The sequence below is a fragment of the Trichechus manatus genome, unplaced genomic scaffold (genome assembly GCF_000243295.1).
Source record: "Trichechus manatus latirostris isolate Lorelei unplaced genomic scaffold, TriManLat1.0 scaffold00085, whole genome shotgun sequence".
Lineage (NCBI taxonomy): Eukaryota > Metazoa > Chordata > Mammalia > Sirenia > Trichechidae > Trichechus > Trichechus manatus.
The window spans coordinates 8,579,117-8,602,846 of NW_004444021.1; the positions used below are offsets into that span (position 1 = coordinate 8,579,117).

The 23,730-nt window shown below is 39.6% G+C and overlaps 1 protein-coding gene across 1 annotated transcript in view; it reads right to left on the reverse strand.

The window, feature by feature from the left end:
- Positions 1-23,730, reverse strand: part of ABCB4 (ATP binding cassette subfamily B member 4) — an 86,593-nt gene that overhangs the window by 10,195 nt on the left and 52,668 nt on the right. Inside the window, exons 16-25 of the mRNA XM_023736051.1 lie at positions 23,038-23,184; positions 21,096-21,200; positions 18,640-18,717; positions 17,289-17,372; positions 16,040-16,243; positions 11,917-12,017; positions 10,189-10,329; positions 7,484-7,640; positions 5,688-5,885; positions 3,967-4,173 (exon numbers count right to left, since the gene is read on the reverse strand). Coding sequence (XP_023591819.1) covers positions 3,967-4,173; positions 5,688-5,885; positions 7,484-7,640; positions 10,189-10,329; positions 11,917-12,017; positions 16,040-16,243; positions 17,289-17,372; positions 18,640-18,717; positions 21,096-21,200; positions 23,038-23,184 — 1,422 coding nt within the window. The remainder of the gene's footprint in view (positions 1-3,966; positions 4,174-5,687; positions 5,886-7,483; positions 7,641-10,188; positions 10,330-11,916; positions 12,018-16,039; positions 16,244-17,288; positions 17,373-18,639; positions 18,718-21,095; positions 21,201-23,037; positions 23,185-23,730) is intronic.

The window sequence follows — 23,730 nt, forward strand, 5'->3', positions numbered from 1 at the left end:
ATCCCATTGCCTTCTTGCCTGCATGGTTTCTGCTGAGTAGTCCGAGCTTATTATTGACTCTCCGTTGTAGATGACTTTTCGTTTATCCCTAGATGCTCTTAAAATTCTATGTTTATTTTGGTTTTGGCAAGTTTGATTATAATATGTCTTGGTGAGTTTCTTTTGGGATCTACCTTATGTGGGGTTCAGTGAGCATCTTGGACAGATATCTTGTCATCTTTCAAGATATCAGGGATGTTTTCTGCCAACAAATCTTCAACAATCCTCTCTGTATCTTCTGTTATCCCCCCTCTGTTCTGGTACTCCAATCAGTCGTAGGTTATTCCTCTTGAGAGAGTCCCACATAATTCTTAGAGTTTCTTCATTTTTTTAAATCCTTTTATTTGATTTTTCCTCAAGTAAGTTGATGTCAAGTGGTTTATCTTCAATCTCACTAAATCTGACTTCTGTTGCCTCAATTTGACTCCTAAGACTTTCTATTAAGTTGTCTAATTCTGAAACTTTATGGTTAATCTTCTGGATTTCTGACTGCTGTCTCTCTATGGATTCTTGTAGCCTGTTAAATTTGTCATTATGCTCTTCTCTAATCTTTTTAATTTCCTCTATTGTGTATTATGAGTTTTGCTTAATTTCCTTCCTAATTTCTTGAAGAGTTCTGTATATTAATCTTTTGTATTCTGCCTCTGGTTATTCCAAGAAATTTTCCTCCTTCGAAAAATTTCTAGATTCTTTATTTTGGGAGCTTGCTGAAGCCATCACAGATTGCCTCTTTATGTGATTTGATAATGACTGTTGTCTCCAAGCCATCAATAAGTTATTATATTTATTTATTTTATGTTTGCTTACTGTGTCCTAGCTTCTTGTTTTATTTTGATATGCCCAAATAGGCTGCTTGTATGAGCTAGTTTGATTACTGGCACTTTTGAAGCTCTAATGTCCTGTCACCAGGTGGTTAGATCTGTTACTAGGTGTGTGTGCTCAGGAGTCCATCCACTCTCCTGTATGGATTCAGCTCAGGTGCCCAGGTAGATAGCCACCAAGTGTGTGGCGTAGGCTCTCACTTACAGTCCTAGACAGGCATGGGTGATTGGTGTAGACACGGGCATCTGGCTGCAGCAGGGGGACACACTCTGAGCAAGGCAGGGGGCTGACGGCCGCACCCGAGTGTCCAGGAGGAAAGCACGTCCCTGTTTCCCAAAGTGCATAGGTGGGTATGTTTTGCAGCCAGACTATGAGCACCTAATGCTGTTGGCTGTAAGGACCAGGGGGCCACCTCTTATTCATGGGCCCCTATTTCAGGTGGCTAGGTGGCGTGCATGGAGCCACCAGTCCTCAGGCCCCTGATGTGGGTAGGTGAAGACCCTACTTAATGGGCAGAGCAGTGTCAAATGTCAAGAACCTGTCACTTCACAGGTGAAACAGTTGAAGTGAGACTTCCGGTATATACCCTGTTGTACTGCAATAATGAGGGTCTACACTGTTGAGATAGGCCCACACAAGTCTATGCAGGGGGGAAAGGCACTCAAAGTTCGTGGATCCCTTATGCCTGTGCCTAGGCAAAGGAGCTGTGCCTACCCTAGGTTCCTGACTTAGGGGAGCTGGCAGTTTATTTTTTGCCCTACTTGTTAATTTGTTCACTCTCCAAGGCAGGGAGAATGGCTCCGGGTGTATGATGGATCCTACTTCCGGCCCAGGGGAGTCGGCAATTGCTGAAGCTGGTCTGGGGCTCAATGCAGAGCACGGAGTGGGGAGGTAAATGGGAGAGAGTTTTTTCCCTAAGTGGGGTGTTTTTGATCCGTGCGATACGCAGGTACTCATCTTTCACCAATGAGGGCTGCTTCTCACTGGTTCTGGGTGGCCGTGTAGACTCTCTGGAGCACCGCTACTTGCCTGCCTCACCACTCACCCACGAGCTGATCAGGCCTGAAGGGCTCAGGCTCTTGCAGGGTCAGGTCTGGCAACTCCTCGCTGCTTCTGAACCATCTCTGCCTCCCCCTGCCACTCAATCTGGTTCCTCAACTCTGCCTTTGATGTTCAGGGCTCCCAGATTGCCATATATAATTGAATCACTTGTTTTTTTTTGGCTCTGTTGTAAGAGGGTCCACTGGAAGCGTCTGACTACTACACCATCCTAGCCCTGTCTCAGTATCCCCTTATTCTGTTCAAACAACTGCCTCTTGGTTTATGTAAAGGTTTTGCATGAGCACCATTAAGTGTTCTGGAATTCCCATTCTTTGCTATGTTATCCATAATTTGTTATGATCCACACAGTCAAATGCCTTTGCCTAATCAACAAAACACAGGTAAACATCTTTCTGGTATTCTCTGCTTTCAGCCAAGATCCATCTGACATTAACAATGACATCCCTTGTTCCACATCCTCTTCTGAATCCGGCTTTTATTTCTGGCAGTTCCCTGTTGACGTACTGCTGCAACTGCTTTTGAATTATATTCAGCAAAATTTTACTTGTGTGTGATAGTGATGATATTGTTCGATAATTTCCACATTCTGTTGGATCACCTTTCTTTGGAAAGGGCACAAATATGGATCTCTTCCAGTCGGTTGGCCAGGTAGCTGTCTTCCAAATTTCTTGGCATAGATGAGTGAGCACTTCCAATGTTGCATCCGTTTATTGAAACATCTCAGTTGGTATTCTGTCAGTTCCTGGAGCCTTGTTTTTTCACCAATGCTTTCAGTGCAGCTTGGACTTCTTCTTTCAGTACCATTCATTCTTGATCATATGCTATCTCCTTAAAAGGTTGAATGTTGACCAATTCTTTTTCAAAAAGATCGTTGCTGGTAGGAATGTAAAATGACACAGCCACTCTGGAAAACAGTTTGGCAGTTTCTTATAAAACTAAACATGCAATTACCATACAGCCCAGCAATTGCATTCCTGGGCATTTATCCCAGAGAAATAAAAACTTAGGTTCACAGATTGTTTGAACAAACATTGTATATGAATATTTATAGTAGCTTTATTCAGATTAGCCCAATACTGGAAACAACCCAGATATCCTTCAATAGGAAAATGGTTAAACTGTGTACATCCATACCATGGAATCCTACTCAGCAATAAAAAGGAATAAACTTATACACATGCAAACACCTTGGGTGAATCTCCTGGGAGTTATGCTCAGTGAAAAGAGTCAATTCCCAAACGTTGCATACTGCATGATTCCATTTATATAACATTCTTAAATTGCAAAAGTGTAGAAATGGAGAACAGATTAGTGGTTGCCAGTGGTTGTTGGGGAGATATAGCAGGGGAAGAGGAATAAGCCCAGTAGGAAGGTAGGTGTGGCTACAACAGGGCCACAGGAGAGATTCTTTTGGTGATGGAAATGTTCTGTGTCATTACTATGGTGGTGGATACATGAATCTACCATACAGTAAAATTGTATAGAACTAAATATACACACACACACAACTACAAGTAAAACCGGGAAAATCTGAATAAGATCAGTGGATTGTATCAATGTCAATACCCTAGTTGTGATATTGTACTATAGTTTTGCAAGATGTTATCATTGGAGGAGACTGGGTAAAGGGCACATGAGATCTCTGTATTATTCCTTATAACAATCTATAATTATCTCAAAAAAGTAATTTAAAAAAAGTACCATAGGGCTAAACCACACATGACTACAGGCTAAATGCAGCCCACATCCACCAGTTGTAACCTGATATATGGTGCTTTGAACATATATCACCTTATTTGCTTCTCTCAGCATTCGGATGAGGTAGGCACAATAGCTAATATTCCCATTTGCCAGTAGGAAACTTGGTATCATGAAGTTAAGTGTCTTGTCCAAAGTCATAATACTAGTATTAAGTAGACAATACTTACTAGTATTATGACTTTGGACAAGACACTTAACTTCATGATACCAAGTTTTCTTATTGGCAAATGGGAATATTAGCTGATTCTGATTTTTAGCCTAAGAAGTTAGCAGTTAACTTACATGGGGTAACGTCTCGATGAAAGGATGTATGTTGGCTGCTTTGGCTGCACTCAAAATTTCATCTTGTGATACGACCCGGCTATTGTCTCCGTAGGCAATATTCTCAGCAATGCTGCAGTCAAACAGTATGGGCTCCTGGGACACAATTCCAAGTTGAGCTCTGAGCCACTGGACATTGAGTTTCTTTGCTTCTTGACCATCGAAGAGCTGAAAACCAAAATCCACAAATTATAAGAACAGTTTAAAAAGAAAAAAAAAACCTAAACGGTAAGTTAGTAGATTAACCATCTAGAGGGCATTTGCATGTGAACAACAGCAGTTTTGAAATACCAAGCCTCAGAGCCTCCAAGCACGTACACTGTTGAAGGCCAGCATGGTCAACAAGATGATTTTGATGGTGATTAGGCCATCCCTATCTTGATCTAAACTGCAAAATTTCGAGACTTGTTCTAGTAAATTTGGCCCTGACTTTCTACATTCCTCTTTGTCCTTATCTTCCTTCCACATCTGTGCCATCCTCTGCCTTTAAGCAGTCTGCACCAAGATGTCCCATTCAGATCTGCTGTTCCTTGGATGACCTTATCCCCTCATCAGGCACATCAGAAAAAAAGCTGATCAGAAGCATGGCCCCCATGTTCTGAAAGTTAGCTGACTTCTGTCCTACTTCTCTTCTCCATGAGAACCGCTAGCCTTAAATGTCTCCCTAGTTTTCTTTTCTGAAAGACAAGAGTTCAATAGAAAGTGAACAAGTTCAAAGGGTAGTGTCCTGGGGAGGAGAATTCTACTGTTGGTGGTTTTGATTATTTTTTTTTTTGTTTGCTACAAGCAGGAGGCATGGTGCTTCTAGAGGAGCCTTGTGATGTAGTGACTAAGAATATAGCTTCCTTCAAGGTAAGAAAGGCCACAGGTGAAGGAATAGACAAAGAGTCCAGTTGGTTTTCTCTCTCTTGATAAAGATAAAATTCCTACCATAGTATTAGCACGTCATACCTACAGGGTATCTTTGAGCTGATTTGCCTGTATTTATATCTGCAGAGTAATTATAATAGTGGAAGCATAAGATTTTCTGGAAAGAAACAACTAAACAAGGTTTAATACTTTTGTGACTGTCTAAATGGGGGTGGGCTCCTAGGTAGGGCTAGGCCTAGGTCAGTGGGTGCCATGCCAAGGTAATGGGAGATGCAGGTATTATCAGTAAAAGCCAGATCTTCACTCATGGAAGAGAGCCAGAAACTAGATACCAGAAAATCAATGATGAGAGCCAAATATGAAAGGGCTGGAGGTTGAGGAACAAAGTCATAGTTAGAAAGCCCAGAGTTCAGAGTTAGAGAGAAAAGACAAAGCCAAAGGAGATAGGGAGGGAATAAGCAGGCACCAGTGTGGGAGTCCTGGGAGTCTATTTAGAATTCTGACAAGCGTTTGTGGCTTACCTTTATAAGCTAGTAATAAGCATTTACTCAAGAGTGTCAGGCTGGTTTAAAAAACCCATGGCAGGGTAGAAGTCAACTTTATATCCTGTCTTTTCTGAGTTACACTAAATACCAGATATTCTTCTCTATTGTCCCCACATATTTGTCTGGCTATGGGTACTAGTTTGGAATTTATAGAATGTGGTCATTGTATCAAATAGGATTATAGGTCTTCACTTGTGTCACATTTTTCTGTTACAGTAATATTGTAAAATATGACCTTAAATCAAGTTACTAAGAAAGTGTGCTCACCACTGTTCCAGCCATCGGGTCGTAGAACCGCTCAAGGAGCTGGACCACTGTGCTCTTGCCACAGCCACTGCTGCCTACCAAAGCCAGCGTCTGGCCCTTCTTCACCTCAAGGCTTAGCTTCTGGAGCACTGGAACGTTTGGCCGGGTGGGGTAGCTGAATACGATATCGCCCAATGTCACATTTCCTTCAAACTTATCCTTCAAAAATTTTAAAATGTTGCTATTACAATTGGTCTGATATTACTGGAATAAAAAATATAATTTCAAAGAAACTTTACCAAAGATTGTAGAAGAAAAACATAAAATTCATATACCTTATAGTGCTGGCACCACTTAATATTGACAGTACTTATATAAAATGAAGATGGGAGATGGCAGATACATGTTAAATTAGATAAAAGGTTATGTTAAAGAGAATTGTTATTGAAACTCAATTTCTGGTTTTGGAAGAGGCTGCACAGGCCTGGCTCACTACTATTTACTCCTCATTGCTAATGGCCACATTGTCTCATGATCTTGTTTCTCCATTCTCTACAAAAGGTTTCCTCCTTGGAGGGTGTAAAACAAGTGATAATGATCTAAGGATAAAAATCAAACAAAGCACCCATCTTGTGACAAGAAAAAACCAGGATGTCACCAGATAATCCCCAAGGATGTCACCAGATAACCTCCAAGAATATCAGTAGAAGATTAACTCATCTAAGACATCACCATCTCAAGGCGAAACTAACACAAACTTCTAAGATCCATAATCCCGTCCCTATAAAAGCCTTCAGCCGATCTCCAGTGGGGGAGATGGGTTTTTTGGAGGAATCTATTCCCCTCTGTCTCCTATATATCGATATATAATAAACCTCTTGCTGCTCACCTCACTCCTGTCTCAGAATTGGCTATTGCGGCAGGCGGCTCCGATCCGCGTTACTGCAGTAACAGTTTCATTTAAGACAAACGTTTAGCTTTCCCAATTAGTGATTCCGAGGCTGGAGCCAAGCCAGTGGCCAAAGTCCAGTAGCTGTTTTCTCTCTGGCTCAAAGGCCTGGGAATTCAGCAGCAGTGTCACCTTCAGTCTCAGTATACAGCCCTTGTCTCAAGTCCTGGCAGCCTCTTTATCTCACGCACTCGACACAGGAATTTTCTCAGAACATGAAATACCTTATTAAGTCCTGGAAAGACTGTGTAAGTCCCAATATTTCTTTACTCACGGTATTTCCTCTAGATTAAAATGAGCAGTAGCTTGTATCATGCAAAGAACACTCAGATCCAAGTTTGAGTTAACTTTGTAGATAGTATAGGATTATTACTCTCATTGTAAATAAAGAGGCCTTCTTAGTAAGTATAACTTAACCACTACAAAATGTGATAGCTAAAGCCAAATTGCTAACTGCATTTACATGACGGAATTACATGTATATACCTTCATGTAGAAAATACTGACAATTTTCATGGAAATTTATTCAGTTCTAGTACATCTGGATTTACTTTTTTTTTCTTTTCTTTAACTTTTGATGTGTTAAACTTCAGAATCCTTGAAACCACCTGTGAAATTATCAGGTATAAGATATAGCTCAATTCAGACATTTACTAAATGCCTGGTATATGCAAAGTACTATGAGTAGTTGTGGAAGATTACAAATACAGAAAAATTGGCCAAATATTAGCCATAAAAGTATCACAAAGTAAGCTAAATATATATCAGTGTAATTACCACAAATTTATCATTTAGTTACAACCTAACAGACAGCAAACCTTTAGGAACAAAATAATTAGGCACTCATCAGGCACGGCAGGGAACTCACAGGCCTCAGCCCCTCTTCACTGTAGCTGTCAATCAAAGGTTGTCTTTCAAACAGCATAAATAAGTGGGCTGCGGACAACTTGGCTTTGGCATAATCTGGAGCAAATGAACTAGCATGTCCTAGAGCCACTGCACCAAACACCATTGCTGAAAACACCCTAAACGGAAGTAGAGAAATTAAAAAATTAGCTTATATAATTAGCTCCATGATGTTTGAAAGGTCAAAATCTTTCTGTTTACCATTATTTATCTTCTTACCCCCTTAAATCACCCCCTTTGACATTTTATTATGTCCTTGTTCACAAACCTTCCCTCTGCCCCTCCCCTCCGGCCCATTTCTATGAAAATCTAGTAACAGAAGAAAGAGGAGAGGTAAGAGTCACTACCTGAGAGTTTGCTTTTTCTGTATTTACTTCCTGGTTTTCTTTTGGCATCTCTTATTTCCTAGAAGTAATGTAACTTCCCAAAGTTCTTCACTTTCAGGAAGTAGTTTATAGCTGAATCTGATTTATAATCTCAACTAATTTTAGTAGTACACATTTCTAGGGCTGGTATAACTGGGAATTGAAGCACAGAGTGCTTAAGTGGCTTGATTAGTACCAGATTTCCAATTTGTGGTTTCAATACTACCTCACAAATGATAAAAATCATCACTATAATGATTTCTTATTAGGGAAAATAAGCCTTAACTAGAAATAGCTTTTCTTTTACAATTAAAATATCTATTGACACCACTCTGAAACATAATTTTCCAAAGCTAAAAGTCTATTTTCTAATTATAGCTATTAAAGAATTAATTATAAGGGCTTTCATAAAGTGTTAATGATCCTAAGATTGATATCTTCACAAAACTAATTACTTCTGATGCCAGAGCTACTCCTGGGGAAGGGGGAAAAAACACTGCTACCTAGTAATAATGAAAACTGTGGCTGTCAAGTCCATTCTGACTCATAGAGACCCTACAGGACAGAGTAGAACTGCCCTGTAGGGTTTCCAGGGAACGGCTGGTGGATTTGAACTGCCAACCTTTTGGTTAGCAGCCAAGCTCTTAACCACTGTACCACCTGGGCTCTGGTAATAACGAAGGACTTAAAAACAAAACCCATCTTCTCAAACTTCTAAATCTAAGATATTAGAATTTTTTTTTACATGGGGGAGGGTATATAGGGTATATAGTTAAGGCTCTCCCTAAGTACTTGACGATAAGGTTGGTATCAAAAATTAAATTTTAAAATAGTGGAGAACAAGTGGCTGCCTAGCTTCCCTGTTCAGTCTGTAATCTAGTTTCAGCAAGAAAGATTAAAAAGCTGTCTTCTGTTATCTAGAATTTACCATTTTAATGGAAAAAAAAAAAAGAAGCAGGGCCAATTTTCTCAATGATATTTTGCTAGACAATAAAGTTATACTCTAAGTTATAATTTCAAGTTGGAGATTTCCATTTGCTCCTCCAAAACCACTTTCCATTCTCAATCCATCTCTACCTTGTACCATCCTACTCTGTGCTCTTGGAAGCTGAACTTCATGAACTGCATCAAAAGGTTTCTTGTCCTCTGCCTTCTGATGGGATTTGGCCAATGGAACGCACTAGCAGGGGATTAAAGAGTTGGCGGAGAATGAGGCCAGATAATGTGTTTCTTTGGTTTCTTTCTTGCTGGATTGCCATGGTGGTGTTGATATCCCTCCACGAAAGACCACAGAAGGCCCTTACACTACGTTCTGAAAATAGTTTCCTCCTCTTGCCTTTTAGGCTTAGGGCAGTAGCAGTTCCTAGCTATGTATTGCTTGGGTGATAACAGCTCCTCTGGGTACTGCTCCATCCCTTGTCTGTTTGCCTGTAACACTTCCCACACCTTTGTAAGTAGACCCTTTAGCAAACTCCCTTCAATCACCCCACTTGCAGTACCATTTGCTTCCTGCTGGGATCAGGACTGGGTCTCAATAAAGCTATTTTAATTTTAGATGAAAACAAAAAAACAGCTCCTAAACATTTTCACTTTTCTGGTTTCAATCTGATTTTTAAAAAAGTCCTTCACCACTGCTTTAAAACCATCCCATCAGAGGAGAAATATATCAAGCAATCTTTAAAAGAGTGGCTTCCTTCTTGCAAGACTAGACTGCAACCTAATTGAATGTTCTCAGCATAGTTTAGAAAGAAGAATGCATTAGTCAGAAAGACCATGGGTCAGCCTTGGAAACCAAGATAAAAAGAAAGGCTAAGAGGCAAATGTTAACAGGGCCATCCCAGCCCAGAGAGGCAAGAGAGAGACTTAACCAGACTTCAGTCAAGCATTCCTATCAGGTTGCCAAGGGCAACTTTTGGTTGCAGATAAATAACAAACTATTTAACCCTTTGTTATGAATTCATGGTCACCAACAACCTTGTAATTATGATTTATTTTTGCTGATATTCTACAATGATGGAACTTGTTGGCCTCCTGACTGGAGTTATATGTATAACTAAAATTCTAGTTTATGATAATTTTCATGAGTTTGTCTAATTTTAGTCCACTCTTATGATTAAACTGCCTTGGAATATTGACAAGATTAAATTTCTGTGTCTTCCAGGTTGACGATTGTGGTAAATTCAACTCCCTCACCTCACCTCAGGACAAATGAATCTTCTTTTTCTACTCCAAACTTTTGCATAAACCCAATGAAACGCTATTACAGAATAATCATAATCTTAGTATTTTTAAAGTTACTTACAGAATAACATCTCTGAAGCGCATATGTCCATTCACGATGAGATAGGCACCAAATCGAAAACAGCCAGCATAGGAAAAATACATAAATGCTTGAGAAATACTAAAAGTAATGCCATAGATGTGTGCCTTCCGCACAGAATTCCTGAAAAACAAATGAGTGTATTCATAACCATCTTTCAGCCTCTCTTAGCACTGTGTAGTGGAAAGAACATGGCTTCTAAGTCTGGGAGACCTGGGTTTGAATTCTGCCTACAGATATATTAGTTTGGGTAAGTGACTTCACATCTCTAAGTATCAGTTTCCTAATTTGTACAATGGGGATAATCAGTATAATGAAGAATTGGGTTGAGAACCAAAAAAAAACAATATAAATGGCTAGCATAGTGCCTAGTTTGTAGAAGTTGTTCAAAAGATAGTTGCTATTATTATTACATATTAGTATCTGATCACTCAGATATTCAACCCCTGTACTGTGAAGATGCTTGTTGTGTCAAAAATATCTAGGATGTCAAAGTTAAAACTAAAGTTGCAACTGTCTGATATGTAATTCCGTTAATGCTAAGAGTCTCTTATAACTAGTTATCTTGTCTTATATCAAAATTCATGTTTCAGATTCACAAAAAATAGTTACTGAGGTTTATATAGGTACACACCAGAAGTTCTTCCATGAGCTAGATTCCACCACCCCCTTATAATTGTTTTGTTTATTGCACCATTTCTAAGTAGACCTCAAGCTACACTTCATTAGATCTCTAAATCCTTCTAAAGAACCATAATTTATTTACTCTCAGATTAGAAGGCAGGCATTTGGCAAGAGGGAAAATGCAAAGTATTGCTAATTTGGATGGTTTATAATTTATGTGCTATGAGCATGGTGTTATAATACCTAACATTAATAAACAATTTATAATGCTATTGAATCTTTAAGTTATAACCTAGTTAATAATTCACCTCAACTTTCCATTCTTGTCTTTAAGTTCAAAATAAACCATTATGTCATAGGTAACTGTCTATATATACTTATATGTTAAACATCAAATGGACAGAATAAATGTAGCTGCATTCACTTCAGTATCATAGAAATTATACATAACTGAAGAGATGGGATAAATTGAGGATTTTAAGATCCCTGTCCAAATTTGTGTGTTCGAAACTATTGTTCCAGTCTACAAAATTGTAATTTAAGTTGTGCTCAATTTTGTCAGTGTTAAAATATATTCATTTATAAAAACAGGCCACTGTGGAAACAAGTTTCTTGAATTGAGAGACCAGTGAGATAAACCAATGAGACAGGATATGAGTCTTTGTACCCAGAGAACAAATTAAATATCCCAAATTTTTTAACCAAATAACATGTCTCATCTTTCGTTCAGTTTGCGCAGTCCAAAGAAAAAAATGGTTTGAATAATCCTCTAAAAGAACATTTATCCTGAATCACCCAGATGGATCATTTATGTTGCTTGCACTAACAACCAATCCTTGTGCAGTCCTCTGTACCTTTTAGTTCTTGGAGACCCAAACTTATATCTTTACAAGTGATGTAAAAATCCAATCCTGTGGCCCAGTTGCATCAAAAAGCCACTTATATTCCGTGACATGATTGTTGAGAAAATGTCAACTTAATAGTTGTATCATTATTTGGAGCACCAGCACTTTTATTATCTTTTGGGGACAATACTTCAACCTTAGAAAAGCATTGGGTTCTTATTAACAGTCATATGTTAATTACCTGTAAGGTCCATACAGTTTTTCGACATACATTGATTCAAATTTTCTTTCCTGGGTCAAGGACACAACTGTCCTAATATTTTCTATTGCCTCTGTTGCAATCTGTAACACAGAACAGAACTTCATTAGAAGTGACGCTTTTATTTCTGAAAAAGTTAAAAATATAAGATTTAGGATGATGCGAAAAGAATCCTGAAGGTTATGTTGATGAGTTTAAATTCCTTCAATTTGGAAAGTAAGGGCATAGTGTGTTCTTTATGATCAGTTCTAGAATAAAACCGGCAATCTTGAAAGCACCTCTGGGTGTGCTAAGTATGGTGGGCAAGTCTTTATATGCCTAGTCACTCAGGGAGGCTGACCAGCTTAGGGCAAGAACAGGAGCCTGGTTCTACTCCCAGCCCTGCCACCAGATAGTTACATTACTAGTCAAAGTCATAATCTTTTGGGGGCTTTGCTTTCTTCGTATGGTTAGTGTAGGGCCCCTGGAAGAGAGAACTAGACTAAGTGATGTCTAGGAGCCTATTGGGAGTCCCTGGGTGGTGCAAATTGTTAAGCACTTGACTACTAGCTGAAAGTTTGGTGGTTTGAATCCACCTAGAGGCGCCTCAGAAGACAGGCCTGGTGATCTGCTTCTGAAAGGTCACAGCCTTGAAAAGCCTATGGAGCAGTTCTTGTCTGTAGACATAGCATTACCTTGAGCTGGAATCGACTCCATGGCAACTAACAACAACAACAACAACAAGGGCCTCCTGAAGATGCCAATCATTTCCTTCCGGACCACACCCCTTCTTGGAGAAACAGTCCACCCACAACTGGGAAAGAGATCCCAAAAACAACCTGACCCTGCCCATCTAGCCATAACTGATTAAACCAGGGCTGGCACCTGACTGAAGCTCAGCCAACCAGAGTTGGCTTCCTGTACAGGGAGCAACTGCTTCAACTGAGAGGTCCTGTGGCTTCAGAGCCTAAGATCACCACTTGGGGAGCCATAATGGGTATGTGTAGGAAGCCAGTCTGAATATACAGCAATTGAGGAACACGTTGAATAGACATGTAGGGAGACTTAGAGACATTAGAGCTGTGGTCCTGAGAGAGGAGCTGCCAGCTAACTTTCTAGTTAACACAAACCTGGCTGTATTTCCTGCACTTCCGCGTGTTTTTATATTAAATCCCCTTTACTCAAAACGGCTGGAGTGTTTTTCTGATTCTTACAACCACACCTCTTTTGATTGATGTTAATAGTCTGTGACTTAGCTGTTTAGCCTAAATCAGAGTTCTTCAATGGAATCAACTCAATCATTAGCACAGGGAGTACAAAATTTTAATTTTAGGATTTTGCTTTGTCAACTTTGAGATAAAACTTTTCCTCAGTTCTCATGCGTCTGTAACCAGGTGAAAGCCAGTATCTGATACTTTAGGCTGAATAACTTTAAAACGTTATTATAAATGAAAATCTAATCGGTGGTAATAATAGCCAGAGTAGAGAATACTTATTGAGGTTTACTATGTGCCAGGTATTATCCTGTTTACTGACATGTTCTCATTTAGCCTCTCAACAACCCTGTGAGGAAATCATATTATTCCTATTATTACAGATGCAGGAACAGAGGCAGAGAGGTTAAATAACTTGCCTAAAGTGGTAGAATTGGTAAGTAGGAGAGCAAGGATTTGAAACTATTTGTTAATGACTTTATAGTCAACTATTGATTTTTCTGGTCATGGATTAACTGCTTTGTGGGTTAACAGGGGTTAACCCTGGTGAAGAAGGCTCCTAATCTCAGTAACTAAGCAGGGCCTGAGTCAAGATGGAGCCCTGGTGGCGCAGTGATTAAGACCTTGGCTGCTAACCAAAAGGTCAGCAGTTCAAATCTACCAGCCACTCCTTGGAAACTCTGTGGGACAGTTCTACTCTGTCCCATAGGGTTGCTATGAATTGGAATCAACTCAACAGCAGTGGGTTTTGGGTTAGTTTTTGTGTCAAGATGGTTAATTGGCAGCCTCCCTCACCCCCTTCACTGCCCAGAAATCAACATCCTCATTACCAAACCGTTTTGGGAAAATGGAAATGGGCATATATCCCAGAACCCTGATACATTTTAACCAGGGGCAGATGACTCAATAAGCAAGGTAAGCAGGGGATTATACATGCATATATACATATATATCCCTATTAGATTAGAGTTAATTACTAAAAATAATTCCAAACTGGTCAATCTGAGTTATTTATTCTCTGATCCCCTAGAATAACAAGAGTTTTAGCTAGAAGAAACCTTGGACATTATCTAGTATAATTTCTCATTTCACAGAAGTGGAAAGTGAGAACCTGAGAAGTTAGAGATCTCCAGTACCACACTGTAAGTAGCAAGTCCAAGGCTAACAATCCATGGTTTTGGTTTTGCTTATCATATTGCTCAGTCTTCTAACTGCTTTACTCCTACCAAAATACTGACAATTTTCAGTGTTACTAACCATTTTTAATAGAGTTAAGATTCCATTATCTTACCTAGATGCAATGTTTTCTTTCATGCAACCAGTCTATGAAAAATTTATTCTTATTCTATCTATTGACAGTTTTCCCTTCTGAAATGTGGGAATAAGTAGGATTCAGGTGGGGAAGGATACAAAAAACTACAGGATATTTCTTCAGTAGTTTAGTTGTGACAAGTGGAAGCCAAGGAAATGATGTCCTAAGGTACCTACAGCAAGCTGCCAAGATCTTTAAGAACTTTGGATACTCAGGGGTGCTTAAGTGTGGGAACCAAGCACTATCCTAGAAAGTTCTAATTCAGGAAGAGTATGCAGGGTGAAAATGAGGACACATTCTAAACAAAACCTGGGGATGATCTTAGCACTTCATTGAGTGGCAACCCATGCCAGTTCAGAGAGAAGGGGAAAGGATTTCACTGGACATAGCTAATTTAGTAGAAACAAATCTGGAGCAAGTCACTCAACCTCAGCTGCTTTCTTCCCTGTAGGTGGAGATATGTCTGCCCCACCTCACAGAGTGAAGGTCAGTTGCAGTAATGCTGTGAAAGGGCTTTGTAAAGTGCAATGGTATAAAAACTATATCACAATTTATATTCAATATCTGCTTCACTACCTAATGTTTCAATAAAGGGTAATATTTACATAAATAAGAGTAAAAATATTCATGGCTGTAATCTACACATAAACATTTAAATACATTTACATGAAAATAAAATGTACATAGATGTAGACACATTTAAACACATTTAAAGAGATTATACAGTATAGTTCTTAACCTGTTGCCATAGAGTTGATTCCAACTCATAGTAACCCTATAGGACAGAGTAGAACTGCCCCATGGGGTTTCCAAGGCTGTAAATTGTTAAGGAAGCAGACTGCCACAGCTGTCTCCTGCGGAGCGGCTGGTGGGTTCCAACTGCTAACTTTTAGGCTAGAAGCCGAGCTTTGAAATTAGGCAGAATCCCAACCTGACTTTAACTTCTGTTTGAGTCTCAGGTTCCTCACTTGTAAAATTGGGGTAATATTGGTACCTGCTTCATGGAATTATTGTGTGGATTTAATGAGTTTGTGCATATAAACATCTAGCACAATAACTGGCACATAGTAAGGCTCAAGTAAACGTTAACTGATTTGCCATTATAGGTAGAACAACAACAAAATCCCGAGGCATTACTGTTCCCTGGTGGCTGCAAATCTTAATTACAGAAATCACAGCCAAGAAGAAAAAAACTCTACTCTCTTAAGTACTGGCAAATGTCCTATCCTGAACAATTTACTTATATTTCTCTGTCTTAAGGTCTCTTCATCTGTAAAACAGGGGCAGTATTTGTCCTACAATGGCATAGGAATATGAAGTAAAAGATGAAATGTACTTTAAAAAATCAGAAGTTCTTTATAATTATCAAATATTAAGTGCTTTTTATGGGCCAAAAAAAAAAAAAGCCTTACATTAATTATCTCATTTTCAAATTCTAGGCATTATTAATACAGCAAAATATTTCATGCACAGTGTTGACAATTATTAGTTGTAGTGAACATAAACATTTAAATACTAAAATATGCGGCATGATAAACAATTCAAATAAAAACATGTCTAAAAACAATTCTTATTCTAATTGAAGTCTTATTTGACCCACCTTTCCAGCAGTTTCCAGTTCTTTTTTATCTCTTTTGGCATTTCCAGACAACATTTTCATTTCAACAATTCCTGATACAGCAATAATTGGAACAACCGATAACAGCAAAAGGGTTAATTGCCAACCGTAAATAAATGATATGATAATACCAGTTCCAAGGTTAGCTGTATTCTGTGCAATTAAAGCCAACCTGGTTCCTGTGGCCTGGAAAAGAAGGGTAGAGCAGCTGGGTTTTAAGTTCCAAATCCATGAGCTCCAGCCTTAGGCTTCTTGGTCAGAATTACGAGAGGATTTTGTGCCCGTTCTCATCTTTGCTCACTTTCATTACAATAAACCTACAATAAGACTTTATCTTTAGTGAGCTTAACTCTTGAGATGCTCTGGCAGACTCTTCTTTGTTCTGACTTTAAACTCTGGTTCCTCTCCAGCCTACATGGCATCAATGTTATATAACCAAGTAATCAATTCCTATGCTTTGTGGATAGGCTGTGGGGCACATTTAGACGTTTTCATGAAGGCAACATTCAAAGAGGAAATGAACCCCAAGGCACTCTGGTAATTTTAAAGACCTTTTGCTTCAAAGGTGTAAGAGGGAAGTTTACACACTCCAAGAGACCATAACATGTACATATCCTAAGAGACCGTCCACCATAAAGCACATACAAGATGAATTACTGTTTATACCACTCAGAAAATGAGGCTATTATAGGGACATTGCTGTTATCTCTCCTCCATTGTGGGGAAGCAGCAAGCTTCAGAAAGACTGACCTCAGTTGCAGGACTGGGGACCTAAGCCAGTCAGAGCATGGCATTCTCCTGGAGAGTTACTAGTTCAAGGTTGGGCACGTGACCCAAATGAGCCCAAATCAGACTTAAGGGAAGAGTTTTAGTTTGGTGGTTGAGGTACACGTGTACACTCTCTCTCACAGGATGGGAAACAAGAAAGCTTGTAGCTAGCTCTGATTGCTTCTAGTACCCATGCTATGCCTGCGAGGGGAACCAGCCTTAGGATGAAGGCAATGCTGAGGAAGGAAAGCCACTCAGAGCCACAGAGACAAAAGGAACCTGGATCCTTCTGAGCCAGTGAATCAATCAATCCTGAAGTCTAACCTTCCTCTTATTGTTTACGTCAGTTTGAGTTGCGTTTTCTGTTATTTCTGGCTGAAAGCATCCTAACTGATACAGCTATGCCATACATTTATTCCAAACCATGTCAGATAGAAATACTAGTAGAGTGCACTCTACATACTCCTTGGACTTGAGAGGCATCCGTTGCAAGTCTTGTAGAAAGTACACCAGTACTGTTTCTATGGTCATCAAACCAACTGATGTCCTAAGGCACAAAATACACCTTAAATTAGTTCAAAATTAAAACAAGCAATGAAAAGCAAATGAAACCTCCCACAGCTTCAACGCTAAAGAAATACCCACACTTAACCTGTAGTATATTGAAGTTTAGGGTGACATCATGTGCAATGTAGAGCCCTGGTTCCTGCCCTGAGTACATACCCTCAGAGTCCACCAAGACCCCTGCTCCCAAGATACTCTGTTGTGATAGGAAGAGAGCATCACTCATTTGGTCAGGGAATAGGGTTCAGCCAGAGTGTATTTTGGCTCCCTGCCAGCTTCACCTGATGCTATGGAACATGTGGACATGACATCCACCCACTCATCACAACTTGCACTGTGGACACTTCTCCCTTTATGGTGTTCTTTCTCATAAAGGAAGAAACCCAGAGGGTGAGGAGCTTTGTTGGACACACTCTTTCTTGTAAATTCTGATCAAGAATTTTTTTAAAACAAGGATCAAAAGACTGCATCTTAGATACAATTTTGATTATAAATACTACTCATTCATACATCTTTTTTCATGTAGAATAATTTTCTCTACATAGCAATAGTTTATAAAATACTTAAAAAGAAGTTTGTAAACTCTGATTTGCTCAACATATAATACTTGCCGTGTGCTCTTTTGGATTGTAATCAATCCCTGTCAGTTGGATAGATTATATTCTGGCTTTCTTTTAGGCCTTCTCTATGAAAATAGAGAATGCATGTCTGCACATTTTCCCACACATCCTGCACCGGACTGTGAACTTCCCAAAAGGGCAGATAGTGCATTATATGCCCAGCTACCAGCATGCTGTATGGTACATAGTAGGTAATGATTAAATGAATTAATGTGAAAACAGAGCTCAAGTAAGACAGAAACAAAACTCAATTACCAACATCTGGAAAAACCTACAATTATTATGGTCAATTGTGGTATATAAATGCTACCAACCATTCTGGAGTCTCAACAGACTCACCAGGATCTTTGTAGGATTCAGAGAAGAGATACAGGTCCATGAAGTGCTAGTATCCACATGGACAGAGACCGTTGCAGAATAAGCCAAAAGAAGCTACCCAAGTTAAGCCTACTCCCATGAGAACCCTGAGTGGTCTTTAGATACTGAAAGACTAGGGCAGTTTGCAAGACCCTGAACAGTCTTCGCATGAGGGGAGAAAACATGAATTGCAGCTTATCAATAAGAACAGGAAGAGGCTTAAAATGAAAGAAATCTGAAAAACAGAAGGCCCTGTCCAGTGCACATACCCACCTGTCTTAGCATTGCTTTAAAAGCCATCACCCTGAGCCTTGTGGTGAGGATCTCTCCAGCTTTCCCAAATGTGAAACCCTGGTTGAGAAAAAAAATTATTTTCCCTTTTGGTCATCACTACTATTCTGATGCAAGTGTATATATTCACACTGATTTTATATTATTTATATATCAGACAATCAACTATTCAAATAACAAAAGTCTAGGACCAAATACTAATCCAAAGTCCCAACTGAAAAATTCATGTACTGCTAAACCATTAGTAGTTATTGTTGTTGTGTGTCGTCGAGTTGATTCCTACTCATAGCAACTGTCTTAGTCATCTACTGCTGCTGTAACAAATACCACAAGTAGATGGCTTTAACAAACAGAAGTTTATTCTCTCACAGTCTAGTAGGCTAGAAGTCAGAATTCAGGGCATCAGCTCCAGGGGAAGGCTTTCTCTGTTGGCTCTGTCATCAATCTTCCCCTGGACTAGGAGCTTCTCCGAGTGGGAACCCTGGGTCCAAACGACGCGCTCTGCTCCCCATGCTGCTTTCTTGGTGGTTTGAGGTCCCCCATCTCTCTGCTTACTTCTCTCTTTTATATCTCAAAAGAGATTGGCTCAAGACGCAATCCAATTCTGTAGATTGAGTCCTGCCTCATTAACATAACTGCTGCCTATCCCACCTCATTAACATGCTAGAGGTAGGATTTACAACACCTAGAAAAATCACATCAGATGACAAAATGGTGGACAATCACACAATACTGGGAGGAGATTCCCAGGTCTTTTCTCTTGTGGAGCCATTGTTGGGTTTGAACCACTGAACTTTCGATTAGCAGCTGAGCGCTTAACCACTGTGCCACACGGCTTGTAAACCATTAGTATGTAATAGAATCATAAAACCAAACGGAACTTTGAAAGTGTCTAGTTCTGGCTTCTAACTAAGCACAGGCAGAATAACCTGTAAGCTTGGTATGCATCAGCTAACAATAAGTAAGGTACACATGAGCTTACTTGTGCTTACTTACTAATCTGTAGTGCACAATTTCACCTGTTTTCACCACTGTGGTGCGTACTTTGCTTATTGGATAATCCAACCCTGCTTCTAAGTCATTCTGAATAGGGTTCTTTTTCAAAACTTTCAAGGACAAGATTTCAGTCAGAAAGATACTGTATTCAATTACAACTGTCAGTGTGTTCCTAATACTTGAAGTAAAACAGTTGAAAACAGACATAACAAAATTCTACCCAGGAATACATTTTGGCTCATGCAGTGTAGAGGGAGGAAGGATGTCAGCTAGTATCAGGCTTCAAATGAGCTTGCTGGTTCCTTGTCAGCTCCACCTGCTCTCAGATTGGAGAACAATGAGGTTCCTCTTCCTACCGAGCCTCTTTGCCAGACAATTTCCCGCCTTCTAATTATGCCATGTCCAAACTGGAAAGCAGCCCAGATGTCCACAGTTGGGCTTGCTTCTGCCTTCCCTGCCCCCTGCCCCGGGATGGGTGGGAGCCTTCAGCCCACTGTCAGTATTGCTGTAGACGTGTGTAGTGCACTATGTGGAGTACACATCAGAACTCTTTACTAAGACAGCAGAATTGGCGATTGGTGCTGTGGGTGACTTTGTCCCAGGTGTTCCTTGTCAAGGACTGTATTGCCCTCATCTCCTTCCTTTCCCAGCAGATGGCTCTAGGCTAATACAGGCACCACAGTTCTGTGCATCAGCCTACTATTCCTGCAGCCCTGGAAATACATTATGTAACAAACTTCATTCCCTAACACACTAGGGCTGGGGGCTGGATCCAATCATTCAGTTGCTATTATAGCAAGGCGATGGTTTCTACATAAAAAGCTTGGTTACTTTTACCATTGGTTCAGCAATGATAAGAGAAAAGCATGCTGGGCATGACGAAGAAACATTATTTTGCCCATGTAATGGATTGTATTTGAAAGGCATGTGTGGTGCCCACTGAGTTAGAGGCAAAAGAAATTTGGTAAAAGTTTAACTAGGTAGAAAAGTATTATTTAGAGCAAGTTTCACTAGTTCATTTTTGCTAGCTCTGCAATATCTGAAAGCAAAATAATCTATGTTATTTCAAATAGTTGGTCAATTAAGTAGGAAAAAAAATCAGAGATATTACTTGATATTATGTAAACAAAAAAGAGAATGCCATTGTACTGAATTTTTCCAGTTTGCAACCAGTCAAGTTTAACTGGTTCTTATGTTCTCCTGTGAATTCAGGTCTCTGTTTCCTTGGCAATGAATGTTTGCTGAGGGTGAACTTAAAATATAATTTAGCGAAGAGGGAAGTCATGGTTCCTGCTGCTAAGGAGCCATCCTCTGTAAGAGCCTATGTGCCAAGTGTATTTACAATTCATTTCAGTCTAAGGATTTGGAAGCTCCATTAGGTTTTAATTAAGTTCTATAGTTGAATATAGACTCAACAAGAAGGATAAATCGAGGGTACCTACCTGAAGGAAGAAAGTAAAAAAAGAAATAATCCCCAGAACTAAAAAAAGCAAGGAAAACATGTTGCACTTCTGCTGCTTCACTTCATCATCCCCTGGTCCAAAGATCTACAAAAGAACATTTAAAATACCCCCTTGGATTACACGATCCTTGTTTGTTCCTCAAATAAATAAATAACGGCTCGAGCGTCACATTTTAAAAATGAGGCTATGAATGTGAAGTTTTTATCTTTTTTTTTAAATTGTGGTAAATATATGTGTAACAAAACATTTGCCATTTCAACATTCTTCACATGTACAATTCAATGACATAATATGTGATTTTTAACATGGGTTGGAACCTGCATATTTCCGTGTTGAAGGTAGTTGCACATTTCAGAGTTAGTTCCTCTTCCTTTACACTGGCCTGAATTCCTCCCTGCTGCCAGCCAGCCTTCCACCCCTCACTGCATCAGGCCTCTGCCTACAGAGGCCTCCCCTGACCATCCTCCTTGAAACAGCAACCCCATCTCCAGCCCCTTTATACCCCTACCCTCCTTTAGAACACTGGTTATCCCTTGACACATTATATATTTGCTTTTTGTTTTGTGTGTTGTGTGTCTGCCCCTGTAGAAAGCATGCTATTTGAGTGCAAGACTTGGTTTATTTTGTTTACTGTTGTTTGTTCAGTGCCTGGAGCAGTGCTTGGCACATAGACGATGCCCAAAAATAAAAATATAGTCCACATAGTTCTTGAATTCCAGGGGAGCTGGGGATTGCTTTATTTTGTAACTAAAAAATATTTAGAGGATCCTTTGTTTTTCTTCTATTTCTTAGCTTGTAGTTTTAATTGTAGACCAATGGTCAATGTCACAAGAATAACGAACTCATAATATGATGGAGAATAATTAATCTTTAACAAAAAAGTCTCTCTGATAATGTTAGAGGTTGACTAAGGTGGTCATTCAATGTAAATACTGGGTTTTATGGAGCCTAAGATTTTCTGATAACTTCCTATAAATATCCCCCACTGAATTTAATAATTGGATAACAGGAATTTGCTTTCTTAATCTCAGGCTCCCCAGGCTTTGGAAAGATTGTTAGAACAGTGATGTAGTGGCTATCACTTTTTGAATACTTATTACAAGGCTTATTACAATACTTATTACAGAGCTAACCTAAATGCTTTCCATATTAAAAAACCAAACCAGTTGCCACTGAGTTGATTCCAACTCATGGTGACCACATGTGTTACAGAGTAGAACTGTGCTTCACAGAGTTTTCAAGACTGTGACCTTTTGGAAGCAGATTGCAAGGCCTGTCTTCCGAGGCACTTCTGGGTGGGTTCAAACTGGCAACCTTTTGGTTAGTGGTTGAGTGCTTAATCCTTTGTACCACCCGGGGACTCCGCTTTCCATATAATCACCTTTATAATCTCATTTAATTCTCAGTAATCCTATGAGATAGGTACTGCTATTTTATAGATGAAGAAACTAAGAGGGAAAGCATCTTGCCCAAGTTTGCACAGCTATTAAATGGTGAGGCCTGTGTGCGTACAGATCCTGGACTCTTAAACACTATGACCTTAATTCTTCCTCTCCTCCACCTTATCTCCACCTTCCTATGAGACATGTACTAGCTCCTCTCCACACACAGTGTGGGAATCATTGCTTGACACTGGTTTCACCCAAATGAAGAGAAGTGCTAATTAGAATGCCCTCTTGGTCGGTTTTTACATTATATAATTACACTAGTATCATAACTTGGAATGGGTTAAAAGACTACTTTTCTTTTCCCTTGCAGCTTTCCTCTGAAGGGAATTAGGGACTCTAACTTTGATTATGTTGAGAGTGTTTTCTCCCACTTGGGAGTAAATCACACAGTGGATCCACTTGGTGAGACTGGGATGAGAAGGAATTGATGAACTGATTCAAATCAAGTGGTTACATGATGTTTCCAAACTTACCTCTATCATCTCTGAGAATATGAGTGAAAATGCTGGCTGAAGTGCCCCATTGGCAATGGCGCATAGAGTTCCCACCACAAAATAGGGCCATTCTGTTTTATTCAGTTTCAGAACCTTCAAAAAAGACACTGGTGGCACATTTGCATCCTAGAACATATAAATATCAAGGCAAACAGGTATAACACAAAAATTACCAGAGTTTATACATATAGAAAAGACATGGCCAATGCCCTCAAGGCACCTGCAAACTAGGTATAGAGAATGATCAGTCTTCAACAAACTGCTAGAGAACAGTATATTATAAAATGTTAACAAAGCCCACTTATTGCACAGCATGAGCTGAGTATGAACTGTCACCCAAGAAATAATCTTCATGGTATAACCAGTCTGTCTTTATTCTAGCCTCAGCAGATTGAGAGGTAGCAGGATCTGGGCACAAAATGTCCTAGAATTCAAGTACAAGTCCTGGGATTGTGTTCCCAGCACTGTACTTACACAACTGTATGTCAGTCATACCTAGGTCGCATGAATTGCGCTGGACTTTTCTCCTATCTAATGATCTGGTCCTGTCTCTCTAACAGAGATAATATCGGGATCAAATGAGAGAATGCATATAAATAACTGGATAAATGCCCTATAAATGTAGTAGACCATTATTAACCAGAGAACATGGGCCTGGTTATGTTATGTAGT